General features: G+C 34.1%; 2 protein-coding genes across 2 annotated transcripts; one reads left to right on the top strand and one right to left on the bottom strand.

Moving 5' to 3' along the window:
- Window positions 1-8,293: 8,293 nt before the first annotated feature.
- LOC122593627 (bifunctional monothiol glutaredoxin-S16, chloroplastic) lies at window positions 8,294-12,399 on the top strand. The gene is made up of 2 exons (XM_043766052.1): window positions 8,294-8,837; window positions 11,772-12,399. The coding sequence occupies exons 1-2, from the start codon at window positions 8,448-8,450 to the stop codon at window positions 12,273-12,275; spliced, it is 894 nt and encodes a 297-aa protein (XP_043621987.1). The 5' UTR covers window positions 8,294-8,447; the 3' UTR covers window positions 12,276-12,399.
- A 181-nt stretch (window positions 12,400-12,580) lies between these two features.
- Window positions 12,581-14,318, bottom strand: LOC122594061 (metacaspase-9). Its single transcript, XM_043766539.1, has 2 exons — window positions 13,922-14,318; window positions 12,581-13,413 (listed from the first exon to the last, which is right to left on the bottom strand). The coding sequence occupies exons 1-2, from the start codon at window positions 14,277-14,279 to the stop codon at window positions 12,824-12,826; spliced, it is 948 nt and encodes a 315-aa protein (XP_043622474.1). The 5' UTR covers window positions 14,280-14,318; the 3' UTR covers window positions 12,581-12,823.
- Window positions 14,319-15,322: the final 1,004 nt, after the last annotated feature.

Consider the following 15,322-nt stretch of genomic DNA (forward strand, 5'->3'; position numbering starts at 1 on the left):
TGAGCCTTTTACACCATTAAGATTGATAGATATCTTCTGGATTTTGCCATAAATTTCAATAATGATGCATCTCAATTCGGGGCACAATATATGCATATGCATTAATATATAAAATTGACATGCAACTACTTCAGGCTATTGACCCTTACAATTGTTTATCATAATCAACGTTTAAATTAAATTCGACTAACTATTCGACTTCAGATATTAAAACTGGTTTAAAACTTGTTTACAATTGCCAATATGATTTATTAATTTAGAGCAAGTGACAACTCGCAGATGACATAAAGTTCAGTGACTATAAGGTCTTTAGTTTTAATCTTACAAGGGTATTTTCTAGAAATATTGAGTTTCCTCATGAATGGATGATTTGGATACTTGGGTTGCGTTTGATTCACAGAATTTGATGGAAATGAAATTGAATTCCATTCTTTAGCTTGTTTGGTAGGTTAAAGATGGAGGAATCACATTCCGTTGGAATGTTAACATTCCCTCATTTGATGGAATCTTCATTCCTTGGGGATAGGGGAAGGAATTTCATTCCATCTCTCACTTGAAGCTTCAAAAAATCAAAAACATTCTGTTAAATTCCATTCCTTCAAAAAATTTCATTCATTCCAAAAACATTATGTGAACCAAACACGCCTTTGATTTTGACATATGATTGGGTTATAAAATTACAAGGTCTTTAGGTTCAATCTTACAAGGGTGTTTTCTAAAAATATTGAGTGTCCTCATGAATGGGTGATTTGGAGACTTGATTTCGAAATATGATTCGGTAATAAAATTATGATTATACTTATTTGTCATTGATAAAAAATATTTGCCATTAAAACAAAAAAGGTCTCCAATTAAATTAACATAAAAAAATATTAGATGGATCATATTGTTATACAAATGGATCAAAGTCTTTTTGAACAATTAGGTGTGGTATATTTTTAGTGTTTTTTAAATAAAAATTAAGTGCGTGCACAAATTATATATTTTAAAAAATAAAATAATATATATGCACATTCAATATATATGTTCGATATGTTTGTTATAATGATAGACGCACATTACACGGGAGGGGTTCTCTCAAGTTCTCCCAACATAACTAGTTAAGTTAGAAAAACTTGAAGGAATCTTTTCCCACATTACACAAGTGTATCATAAAATTAAAAAAGTCTTGTAATAAAGTATATAAATGACTAACCGGTTGTTGACCATGGGTACACAACAACCTTCGAGTCAAGATGCTTACAAAATGAATTTTAAAAATAGCAATTGCACAAGTACCGAGCATGTTGCATTATAGCAAAGCCATTCATATGATGTTACGTATATTATTACAAGTATATATATATATATATATATATATATGAGAGAGATCAAATAAGAAGGTGTGTTAAAGAGAGAAGGAAGAGAAGGTTATATTAACCAATCAGAGTGTGACACGTCGTTTTTAAAAAAAAATTACGCAGTGGCATTTTTGTAAATAAATCAAACTTTTGGTCAGCCTGGGTTCTGGGTCAGCTTGGGTTCTGGGCCAGCTTGGGTGGTCAGCTTGGGTGGTTAGCTTGGTTGGTCAGCTTGGGTCAGTTTGGTCAGCCCAGGTTTTGGGTCAGCTTGGTCAACCCCAAGCTAACCCAACCCCAACCTGACCCAACCTGGCCCAGAACCCAAGCTGATTTAACTTGACACAGACCCGAAGCTGACCCAACGTGACCCAAGCTGACCCAAACCCATAATCTACATTTGTGTATATTATGTGTAAATTGTGTCAAGCTAACTCAACCCCAAGCTGACCCAACCTGACCAGACCCCAACCTGACCCAGAACCCAAGCTGATGCAACCTGACACAAACCCGAAGCTGACCCAAAACCCATAATCTACGATTATGTGTAAATTATGCCAAGCTAACCCAACCCCAAGCTAACCCAACCTGACCAGACCCCAAGCTGACCCAACCTGACCCAACCCAAAACCTAAGCTGACCCAAAACCCATAATCTACATTTGTGTAAATTATGTGTAAATTGTGTCAAGTTAACCCAACCCTAAGCTGACCCAACCTGACCAGACCCCAAGTTAACCCAGCCTGACCCAAGCTGATCCAACCCAGAACCCAAGCTGACCCAAAACCCATTATCTACATTTGTGTAGATTGTGTGTCAAGCTGACCCAACCCTGACCCAGACACCAAAGTGACCCAACCCCAAGCTGACCCAAACTGACCTAACCTCACCAGACCCCAAGCTGACCCAAACTCACCCAGACCCAACCTCAAGCTGACCTAACCTCACCAGACCCCAAGCTGACCCAAACTCACCCAGACCATAAGCTGACCCAACCTGATCAAGCTAACCCAAACTAAGCTGATCCAACTCAGGCTGACCCAACCCACTGAGAGTTGAAGCTGACCAAGCTTCACAAAACTTTAAATTATTTACGAAATTGCCACCGCGTTTTTTTTTTAATTTAGACACATGTCGCGTTCTGATTGGTCAATAGGACCTTCTCTCCCTTTGCTCCTTAACACCCTTTCTTCCAGGATCCTCACCCTATATATATATATATATATTATAAGTAATATACTTAAATTTTATTTTAAAATGCTATGTAAGAAAAACTTATTCAAAATTGTTAATGATAATTATAATTGAAAGTTTTTAAGATGACATAATTCTTTCTTTTTAGCACATATGAAGTTTTTACGTATAAAAAAAAAGTCAAAGTTTTTACTTAAATTTGTTAATTGTGGTTTTGGTGTTGACTGATAAGAAATTTATAGCTTATGACATGAATATGTTGGTGATCATTGAAAAAAGATAAGAATTGAAAGTAAAAAAAAGTCTAAAATATAAAAGATGTTTAAGTAGCAAAATATAAAGAAGACCTGTCGGCAAAAACAAGAAATGTAAAAATTTAAGGGGCAAAACTTACAGAAATCAAAGTTTGTAGGTAAAGCCAAAAATCAAAAGTTAAAAGGGTAATATATAAAGAAATAAAAATTTATGATCAAAACAAAAAACGGAAAATTTGATTTTTTTTTCGAACATTCAGTCAGTATGCGACATCAGGGAAAACTCACCGTAAAATGGTGAAGCATTGCACGTACCTTAGACAACGAGATGTTGACCATGGGCCGTTACAAGTATTCGGAGGAAAAAACCTCAAGACCACAAATAAAAATAAAATTTACTATTGTTAATGTAGTTAAGGCTACATGTATTAAGGGTGGGTTATTCTAAAAACAATAAAAAAAAAACACACACACACAAAAACTAATCTAAACCACAAACTTTATTCCTTTAGGGGCAAGGGTATAGTGGCAATTTTGTGGCTCTTTGACAAGTTTTGACTCTTTTCTAGCCAATTATATGTTGTCATGTGTACTTGCTAAAAACTTGCCAATTTATACCAAAAAATAGCCAAAAGTGATGGTGCAATAGCAAAGACTTCCCGATTTGCCAAGTTGTGTTTTCCCATGTTCCACCAAATTTTATATTGATTTTTATTATAAAAAAAAAGTACACTCTCCCTTGTCAATTCTTGCTCCCAACGTATATCTTGATCTGCAATATTTGGTTGATAAAACTTGCCGATGCTTTTCGCCAAAAAGGGCCAATGGAGGGGTATAGTGAAGCAAACATGCTGCTACTTGCCGATTGATTTTGCCGATAAAACTTGCCGACTACACCCTTGGTCCTTATTAAAATAGTAAAATTCCGCTTAGAAAACATCATATTATCATAAGCATGTGAATTGGTTTGCTCCAGTGGACTAGTGCATTAAAATAGTATACGCCAAAAATTTTATTATAATAAATACGCACATGTTACTTTTGTATTAAAAAACAAATTTGTATCACTACTACAAAAAGTAAGAAATATGTATGGATTGTCATAACAACAACAAGACGACTACGACAACAATAATAATAATATTAATAATTTTAAATACTAATAGTAATAACAACAACAAGACGACTACGACTACGACAACACCAATAATAATAATATTAATAATAATAACACCAAAGTTAATATTTTAAATAAAAATAAAATACTCATAAAAATAAAACAACAACAACACAATAATAATAATAATAGTTTCTTGAGTAGGATTAACTTTGTTATACCTAAAAGTGTGAGAGTTTAAATAATATCATGGTTTCTCACTGATTTATTGTAACTTTTATAAAAATCTAGTATGAGTGTTGTTATATATAATAATAATAATAATAATAATAATAATAATAATAATAATAATAATAATAGGAGTAGTTTTGCTATAGCTAGAGATGTAGTAGCTCAGATAGTATCGCGGTTCCCCACTGATTTCTTGTAACTTCTATGAAAATTTAATAAAAGTAGTTGATATCGCCTATTTTACACATATTTATTTTACACGATATCAATTCGTTTATATTTGAATTATGTCATTTTTATAGACTATTATATTTAATATGTGTTTTTATATGATTATAGGCCATTGGTAACCTAACTTATAAACTGATCGATCAGTAAACCCATTTAGAGATACAAGATAATAAACATGAAGTATAACCTCTAAAAACGCAAACCAAACACCGGGAAAATAAAAGCCTTGTCGGAAACCGTTGCCATAACTTACAAGCTTCCGTCGTGTTTTCTGCTTTGTCGCGTCGTCCACAATTCCCAGCAACCATCTAAACAACTCAGCCTGTCGTGCAGCTGAAAATAAGTACTACTGTATATGAACAGTTGAGTATTTCAATCATTGAGATTGGAGCAAAAGATTTGGAGGAAAGACAAATAAATAAATAATGGAAGAAAGACGGATGGAAAAGTGGATCGGCATCGGCTCATAATTTCTTAAAATGTGTGGCTATGGTTTTACTTGCAAATATGTACTTTTTCTATTCATCGAACTATGGTGATCATGTAAAATCAGTTACATGAAAGTTAAAGAGAACGGAATCCATAATCCGTAATATTAATTGCAGGAAGTAGGAAAGCAGGATAGCATCAGATTTGTTTTTTTTTTTTACATACATATTACTCGTATTATATATCAACGTCAATTCAATCGAGATATTAATTGGGAAGTGATCCCTACACAATATCTTTTAGCTATACACAACAAATATATACATTATATAATTATACTATACAACTATATAATGCATTCAATGTTGTATATGGCTAAAAAGTGTTGTGTAAGGATCATTTCTTATATTAATTTGGTCTATGCATATATATAAGTGGAGACATTTTAATAAAGAGTAAATATTATTTCATGTTGCTAAATAATAATTATTATTTATTTATTATGTCAAAAATTATAAATATGCATAATACCTTTTTTTTCTTCCATTTTTGCACTATACAACTAAATAATTTATAACTCGTATACGATCTAAAAACAACAACATGATTGGATCAGTGATAAACAATTTGACATCTGGAGACAGATGTCATGAGTTCAATCTTTATCCCATGCAAAGGTTGGAGGGTCTGTTCTACCATTTAGGTATAACATGGAAGCAACCTCTCTACTTCAGTAGAGGTAAGGTTTGCCTACAACTTAACCTCCCACATACACCGTTGAGGTATTGGGGCTCAAAACCCGCAGAAGGCGACACTGAGGAGTTCCTTTCTTTTCCTTTCCTTAGTATACGATCTAAAGTAAACCGACGGTTAACGACTGCAAGCTAGATATTAATAACCATTTGATTATATAAATAAAAAGACATGATATTTTTTGAATATTGTTATTTATAATAATCAACAAAAGCAAAAGTTATGTATATCTCCAATAAGAATATGGAAGAGCTAAATAAATGGTATATAAAAATTATCAATAGAAAGAATGAATTTGTGGACAAGATTGCTTAATCCATCTTTTTTTTCTTCTTTTAACTTTATTCTTATTCCCATTCAACCTGAACATGTATATAAAAACCAATGTTTATAAAAAAACACTAACATACAATTGGTTTATAAATAATTCCACTTTTAATTAATGTGACGGGTGACGATAGAGGTTAATAGGCTTAATTTAAAAGCCATTCTAGCGGTTAGTATCTAACACGCTCTTAGTTTTCGATCAATATATTGAACAATAACACATGTTATAAATTCTTATATAAGAAGTAGCTTATCCAAATCATGATTTAAGGTATAACATATAACATGACACTCATAGATAGAACTATAAGAACTCAACGGGGATGAATTATAAAACAAGATGGAAAAGAAGACAATAAAAGTATGTATCTACAGTTTTACACAATGAAAGTATATGTATTTATAATAACTTGGATTATGATAACTATAATTTGGTAGATATAGTACGAAATTTGTATTTAAATATTGAAGTTTGTTCATTTAGACCATTAGATTATCCCCTCAAAAATAAATCCACACCCTTTATTTCCCTTCCCCTTGTCTTATTCCTCCCACCAAACACAGACACACAGACACACACACACACACACACACACACACACACTATGACTCTTTCTCTCTCTCCCCCGCTTTTCCGGCAACCACTCTCCGGCGATGGAATCTTGAACCACCAGCATCTCCACCTTTATCTCTGACCGGCGACGACGACCAACTCTTCCTCCTTCTTCTCCGGCGATACAACCGCCGAAAAATGCAACAACTTCGCCGGAAAACTTCAAACGCCGATAAAACCTTCGTTCCTTCGAATTAGAACATCACACTTACACCAAAACACTCACAATCACACCGCGAACAAACCCTGACCAGAAATTAATCCAATCTATACTCGCCGGAAAACTTGAAAAACTCACTGGAAAAATTAAAAACACTAAGCTTTGTTGTTTCTTTGAATTAATGCATAAAACTTGTACCAAATCACTCAGAAACACATTCCGCACAAACCCTAGCCATTAAACACTGTTTTTGAGCTCGCCGGAAAAATGATATTCCACCATCTCTTGGATCGCCGCCCATCAAATCCATACCATTCCCATATGCGTCCCTTGACGGTCAGTTTAGAACGGATAAGGGCCTCTGGTCCGTTCCGTATCCACCCGAAAACAAAATTGATTAGCCGGAGAAGTCGCCGGAGAAGATTCGACGGTGTTAGTGTCTTGGTGATTACCAATCAAGTTTGATTTGGCTTGACCAATCAAATATGATTAGAAAAGGTCGCCGGAGTAATTCACCAGAGTAATTCGCCGGAGTAACCAATTTAAGCTTGATTTGGCTTGACCAATCAAATATGATTGGACAATGTCGCCGGAGTAACCAATCAAGCTTGATTGGCTAGACCAATCAAATATGACTGCGCAGTCGCCGGAGTAACCAATCATGTTTGATGGGATTTTGATGATGGTTGATCCAAGGGCTGAGATTAGTCCCTTGGTTTCCATCATTTTTAAAGGATCCATATGAATCCAACCCTTTAAATATTATAGAAGTTTTACCAACATTAGAAAACTAATAGATAAATGCATCCTATATATAATCCTATTTTTAATACAAAGTAATATTAAATTTTAATAATTTATAAATGTCCTAATAAGTAAAGTTAGATGTGATTAAATAAAATTTTTATTTAATAAGTATTTTTAATGAATTTGACTAAAAATACATTTATTGTAATATAGCACCACATATGGTTTAAAACATGCTACAATCCTGTTTTAGTTAATTGGTAGATCATACGTGTTTCACAACTCATTTTCTGTTAGTTTATCACACTAAACTTAATCAATTATATCATGAAACAAAATATATAAAAGATGATGAGGGAAAGTACTCGTACGTTGCGGTGGTGAGATGGTGGGGGTGATAGGTCATAGAGTGTGATATGTAATAGGAGGTGATAGATCATAGAGTGTGATAACCAAATTCCTTAGCTGTATGGGCTCCGTCCTCGGATTTAAAAATTCGTCGAAACTATATGGAATGAAATCTGTAATGAAAGAGCATGAAGTTTTAAGAACACCCACATAATTTTTATAATTAATCGATGTACGGTTTTTGAGATAAAATTTTTTTGGATGAATTAGAAGAATAAAATGATTTATGGAGGAGGGATAAGAGAGAAAAATGTGTATTTTAAGATTTTTGGAGAAAGAAAAAAATGAGTAGTTGATATTTTAACTAATGGTATTATGAATCAGGGGTATTTTAGGGTTTTTAATTACTTAAAGTTGAAATAATAGAGGAACAAACTTTAAAAAAATAAAGAGAACAAATGTTTTATAAAAAAATGGAGAGAAAAAATTTTTTTTATATACATTGTAGTAGTAGAGAGTTAGAGACTAGTAGAGACAGGGTCAAATAAACTAAATCTTTTTGTTATTCATAGGAAGAAAAAAAAAAAACTAATTTGGGGTAGAAGTATCCTGCAAAGAGAAATACAAATACTGTAAATGGAAAACCCGACCCATACTTTCTGATTATCATCTTCATTATTTCTTGATTTCTTCTTTCTATCTATCCATGGCGGCGATTAACCTCTCACCACCACCAAAACCCACCACCTCTTTATCTTCCTCTCATACTTACACTCACACCCCTCCAAAAACCTTATCTTTCCACTTCACACCCCCTTTCAAAAACCTTTCCTTTTTCTCCTCTCTGTCTCTTAAACCCAAAACCCGTCGTCAAAGAAGTCATCTCCTTGTTGTTTACTCTGTCGGGAAGCTGTCAGAGACAGAACTGGTCCCTGTTACCTCGGAATCCGATGATGCCGTGTTTCCATCTGTTGCTGGTGTGTATGCAGTTTATGATAAAAATGGTGAGTTGCAGTTTGTTGGGTTGTCAAGAAACATCCAATCGAGTGTCGTATTTCATCGAAAATCGGTTCCTGACCTTTGTGCTTCTATAAAGGTACTTACTTTCATTTTACCCATTTCATAATTTTTGCTACTTCTTTACACTTACATATTTAATTATTTATAGACCTCATATGTATATACATACATAGACGTAGCCCGTAAACCAGGATTTAAAGTGACCCGTAACACGAATTGAAAATCAATTAGAATTTGTTTTATAAAAAGCCTTATGTAACGAAGGACGGTTATCCCAATATCTCAAACTTGTAACACCAACAAAGAATGAACACATTTTGAAAGAATTCACATTTCAAAATTGAGTGGACCATAGGCCAGGCTACCCTGTTGCTTATAGCTAGTTAGTAGTAGCTAAGATATCCCCATTAGTATAAATAAATTAAGCTAGCATAAATGAATTTTGGAAGTGGTTCTTCATTCTTGTCACTTTGTTTAGGATATGTTATATTTTTTTAGATGAATGTATGTTTTGGTTTAGAATTTTTGTGTACTTGTTATGAATTGGATGTCAATAGTGTTAGCATAAATACTTGTTAGTGGGCATAAAGGTAACCGGATACATGTAAAAGATAAAATAGGAAGTTTATTCTATGCAATAAAGGTTTTGACAGTCTGATACCTACTTAAAACATACATCTATAAAGTGAAACACAACTCGTCGAAATTAAACTTGAAAACATACGATTGTTCAATTACCAAACACAATACATACATAATATTTCCAATGGCTCCTCTGAACACCTCTTGTATTTCTAAATAGTAGAGATAGAGGATATAAAAGTCACTTCAATGGCTCCTCTATGTTAAGTTAAGAGAAACTTTTAGAGGAAGCCAGTTTTTTCTCTATATATAGAGGAACACTATTCTTCTTCTGAAACTATTTTTTTCAATATAAATGTCTGTTAGTTTGCAAAAATGTGAACTAATAAAGCTTCAACTAATTTTCGAGTATGGCTTATAAAGTTGGTTGGAGATGAGTTTTTTTTAGAGGAGGAATATGCCAAATAGATACTCCTTTTTCTCTATAGATGGAAATAGACATAGAGGCATGGTTGGAGTTGGCATTAAAACAAGTCAGCGTGTACATCTTATTCAGTTTTTCTTCATTAAGTCCTATATGGCGATGTACGATAGTTTTATACTTGTATAGTTGTATGCATTAAGCTCTGAATGAATTAGTGTTGCCCACTTTTTATGCTTAGAGTCTGTCTTTAATGGTGAAGGAATAGTCAGAATGAGAGTAAATGACAATTTTACCCTGTAGCATGCATCAACAAGTATTGAATGGTCGGTTCTCTTACTGCTTACCTATCATTAAGGAAAATGATGCCGGGAGTGTGTGTTAATACTTAATACTCTTCGCCAAATTTAGAGATTTATATGTAGTCTTTCATTTACCTTACTTTGATGGTCATTGATTTCTATTTGCCTAGTTTCTTTTGAAATTATGGGAAATAGCTGCATATGATACTATAACTTACATTTTTCCAAAAACTTTTATTACATATGTGAAGTATACTATGCATTGTTGTTATGTGGAAGTGATTTTCAAGTATCTTTATGCATTTTCTTGATGTAGAAGTAATACAAGTGGTTGACGAAGATAGGGGTTTGAAACACGTAAGGCATGTGACTAGCACTTTAGCTTTTGACCCTTGTCGCCTTTTAAAACCAAGGTTTTAGTTATGTAATACATATGGTATCTGTACCACGGTATTTTTTTTTGGTTTAACATTCAATGGGTTGTGTTTACTTTTGATTGTTTATGTTTTAAGCATGTAATGTTTCAGTAAGTGTTTAAGAATGGCATGGTGTTTTGTTACAGTTTAGCAGTTTATGGTATTCAATGTCTTCGGTATGAAATTATCTAAATTCGTTCTGTTTACATTTACCATGTTATGGTATTTCATGTTGTTGGTATCAAATTTTCTATATTGGTTAGAAGTTTTGTCAAGGTTGTAACTTGTAAATATCGCTTTTCAGTATCGTCTCGGTCGACCACCGATAAGCGATATATCGGGGATATATAAGCCGAGATAACTGAGATTTACAACAATGAGTTTTGTGCAGAAAACATTGGATAAAATATGATTGTTGGCATGGGTGGATCAACTCTAGCAAAGAAACCGCACTTTAATTTCTAAAAAATTCAATTTCACATGTTGCAATAATTTTTAGCTCAGTTGTTCATTCTTATGGTTTAAAGATAATTCATTGCTGATAAGACAAGATTTTCTAAATGTTCATTTCTCTTCCTCATTATGAGAATTTGTTATCATGTTTGCCCATAGGCCATTGTATGTGTAATTGCTAGTTTACCATAATGTCTATGCCAAAAATTAAAAATAATACTACAATGACGCAAGGCCTGTTAGCTATGTTCAGAAATTAGGAATATCAATGTAGACTAAGGAGTTAGTTCCCACTTCAGTTAAAGTAATGTGTCATGCCCAAGCAGTTTAGGTTGCCAATAACATGGCGTGAGCTTCTGCAGCTAGTGTGATGACAAAGTTGTCCAAATTCCAAAATGTGTCACACCCGAAAGAATAGTTGCACCTACTTGTTATTGTCTTATGAATCCCTACCCTGCTCTTCTATCACCAGGCGAAATGATGCATCAGAGGTAAATATGAGTATAATGTGTGTTGGCTTGATATAGCCTGTGAACTCTTCAGTCTTTATTAACTGTTATAATGAAATAATCATTTTTTTGTAAGCAACAAAAGATACTATCTATGAGAATGAAAAAACATTATGCTAGGCTCGTTAGTAATTGTTAGGGTGTGCTCACAAAGGTTGTTAGAATGATGAGCATTTTGACACGAAGGTAATATGAGCATACTGCAAAAGCTCTTATCTTAATCGATCCATATTCTTGAGATTGTGCTATGATGAATATTTACTATTTGATATTATTCACAACATAAACTAGGCTCAAATCATTATCTTTTTTGGCATAATTTAATAGGTGGGAGTGGTGGATAATCCCGATAGAACAACACTAACCGAAGCATGGAAATCTTGGATGGAAGAACACATAGATGTCACAGGAAAAGTACCCCCAGGCAATGAAAAAGGGAACACTACATGGGTCCGGCAAGTACCTAAGCAAAAGGCCGATCTAAGAATAAAACCAGGGCGAAACACACAACTAACAGTTCCTCTAGAGGAGTTAATTGACCGTATGGTAAAAGAAAACAAGGTGGTGGCTTTCATCAAGGGATCAAGAACGGCGCCACAATGTGGATTCTCACAAAGGGTTGTTGGTATTTTGGAATCAGAAGGTGTGGATTATGAGAGTGTAGATGTGTTGGATGAAGAACATAATAGTGGATTGAGAGAGACCCTCAAGAGCTATAGCAATTGGCCTACTTTCCCACAAGTTTTTGTGAATGGTGAGTTGGTTGGAGGGTGCGATATATTGTCTTCTATGCATGAAAAAGGTGAGCTTGCTGGTCTGTTTAAGAAATGAACAGCAACCAGGTCATGTATTATTTCTTGTAGTACATTTTTATGAGTCAGTGCAGATGGTCCTATTTATATCTTCTCAAACTTCATATTAATTTAAAATATATGCTATACATTTTAATTAATAATTAGAGCTACAAGGTGGGTATTTGGATGTGTGTTCAAAAGTGATGTGCAGTTTACTTTAAAAACTGATTAATACATCAATAAGTTGCAATAACCAGATATTCAGTTTGAATACACAAACACGGCTTAAATATCATACGTAGTCAATCACCATTTTTTTAAGTTAATACATATTGTGTGTCTTTTTATTTCTTCTCGCAAGATGGTTAAATAACAACTGTGAGAAAGGTAACCAAACTTTCAATCACCATTATTTTAAATTATACATATTGTCTTTTTATTTCTTCACAAGTTGTTAAATAACAACTGTGAGAAAGGTAACCAAACTTTCAATCACCCTTATTTTAAGTTATACATATTGTGTCTTTTTATTTCTTCTCACAAGACTGGTTAAATAACAACTGTGAGAAAGGTAACCCAATTGGATCAGACTCGGATGTTGTTTAGGAATGTTGAGTTTGCATGATCATCGCTGCAATAAAGACAAGGATGTTGCTCAAATCCTTGTTTCTGCAACAGATTTCTGGCCATTAACACCACCTCTTTATTACTCAAGTCACCACTGTTCTCTTTCAACACAATTTGAACCGCATTACTGAATGCACCGTAAGCTTTCCCATTAGCCCCGTGAGGGTTCATATCTGCAGAAGTTTCGTTTGCTTGGCACCCACTTAATAAAATCCCATTGTCATCATGTACTGATGGAATTAAATCTAGTTCATGTGAAGGCAAAGAGAAGCTGAGACTAGTGGTGGTTCCGAAAAGCTCAAGCAAATGTGTGCCAACATCATGAGTGTTTATCTGTGTGATTGATGAGAGATGATGGATTATTGATTCAAAAGGTATCGTTTTGGATTTTGTTATGCCGATGCTTGAAATTGAATTTGGCTGTAGTGAAGAAGGCCCAATTTGTTCCTTTTCTTTGTCGATGAGTCCGCCACTGTGGCAGGAATCTGAAAGAATGGTGAAACTTGCTCCTTTAGGTACTTGATTTACTAGCTTTCTGAAATCCAGATCTGTGCATTTAGAAATCAGGTTAGTGGCAAACAAGAATGGACAAGATTGGTAGGGTCTGGGTGGGTTAAATAAGTAGTCAAGACAAACTGGTTGGGTTTGTTCGCGCGCAAACTCACTTTTGTGAGATTGTCCCTTATACCGCAATAAATAAGTTTATGATTAGTATAATTACAAAAATAGTTGCTTAGAATTCTAACCTAAGTATTTGAGTACAAACAATTCAAGAGGTTGTATGTATTTACAATAGATTTAAATGGTTTTGAGCTCATTTGACCCTTTCACTTTTGGGTAAGTTTTTCGATTTTGCCCATCTGTGCTAATAAACACAAACCTAATTGATTCATTCATAAGTAAATGGAATATGAATTGATTTTGTGGCATCAAATTTAACATCTTACTCGATGTGTTAACGGTGCATGTTTGTAGTAATTTCCATCTACTTGAAGTAAAACTGGTTTAAATTTCATTAAACAGTTTTCTGCTATGCTAATGTGTAAGAAAACTAACCTGTGATGAGATTGAAATCACAAGGAACAATCGCTTCATCCATATGGAAAGGGTGTGCTCGTCTGTTTGAAGGAATTCGTGTGCCGTGCCCACTATAGTGAAAGTAAAGAACATCACCAGGCTCAGCCTCTCGAACCATATGGTCGAGTGCTTCCTTCATATTTGCACCAGTAGGCTTAATAGGCGATTCAGGTGCATCAGTTAACAGTTGAATGTTTTTAGGCTCGAACCCAAATCGATCTATGAGCACTTGTCTCATGGCTAACACATCATTTATGCAACCATGCAGCTCATTCGGTGTGTTGGCATAGTTGCATCCTACTAAAACTGCTAATTTTTTGCTTCCGGCTTTCTCCATCTTTAGTACGTATAATCTCAAGTATTTTGGGAATGAACTTGTATGGTGGTCATATGAGGATTTATAGAATTGGAAAACTTAAAGGAAGAGTGTTGCTTTTGATTGTAGGAATGTGATTCTTAACTTGGAAGTGAAAAACATGTAGTTTATGGCAATTTATAGCTTAACTATATCTGGTTATCTTTCTCCATCAAGTACTCTAAGACCATTTGTAACGGTAAGTGAAAGATATAGGTGAAGGGTAAATGTGAAAAAGGATGAATGGTTAAAGGATGTAGGTGATGAGTGAAGGTGAAGAGAGGAAGGTGATTGTGATCACCTAGGTAAAAACACAAAATGTGGGGTTCATTTTATTTATATATATTTTTTCTTGTTTTCTTTTATTTTGATTGGATATAGAGTGGAAGAAAAGTAGAAACCAAATAATAGGTGAATGGTTACGGGAAAAAGTAGAAGGTGAAAGAAATGAGAAGGTGATACTGATGTGGCAGAAAAAAAATGTAGATGAAAATGTGAACGGTTACGAATGGTCAAAATGCCAAAAAGTTGGATGATCAAAATTTGAAATCCTTGAAAGCTGTAAATGATTTGATGCCCATGTATACGTGGATTTTCCTTTTTTGGAAAGGAATCGTCAAATATTACTAGCCCCCGGTATCCAAAGGTGAGGGATAGACTATACCATAGTCGATTGTCTTAACTGGACATGCTATATCCAGTTCTAAGTAGGCATATAAAAATCCATACAAAAAGGCCCTCGTCTAGAGGTTAACGGGGATCGAAACCCCGTTTGCTGCATAAAACCTGACTCAAACAAGTGGTATAAATGTATTATCTAAGAAACGAAATGAAAGATAAGATTTACTCGAATGAAGCATTAGTAATGGACTAATGGTAGTGATAATGATAAAAACAACAATAACAATAGTAATAATTACAAGTCTTACTAATTAAGTGGTTATACTTTCCTACTACTGAGAGGCACAATAATGGAGTTGGCTTGTTAGGTCTAAGGGAAATGGTTTAATGGAGGAATAGATATT

The sequence above is a fragment of the Erigeron canadensis genome, chromosome 3 (assembly GCF_010389155.1).
Source record: "Erigeron canadensis isolate Cc75 chromosome 3, C_canadensis_v1, whole genome shotgun sequence".
NCBI lineage: Eukaryota > Viridiplantae > Streptophyta > Magnoliopsida > Asterales > Asteraceae > Erigeron > Erigeron canadensis.

What these genes read in the sequence shown, in the direction of transcription:
- LOC122593627 (XM_043766052.1), top strand. Translation starts at nt 8,448, where the DNA reads ATGGCGGCGATTAACCTCTCACCACCACCAAAACCCACCACCTCTTTA. An exon ending in ACCTTTGTGCTTCTATAAAG is followed by an intron (nt 8,838 to 11,771) that starts GTACTTACTTTC and finishes ATAATTTAATAG; the next exon opens with GTGGGAGTGGTGGATAATCC.
- LOC122594061 (XM_043766539.1), bottom strand. Translation starts at nt 14,279, where the DNA reads ATGGAGAAAGCCGGAAGCAAAAAATTAGCAGTTTTAGTAGGATGCAAC. An exon ending in TGATTTCAATCTCATCACAG is followed by an intron (nt 13,414 to 13,921) that starts GTTAGTTTTCTT and finishes CTAAATGCACAG; the next exon opens with ATCTGGATTTCAGAAAGCTA.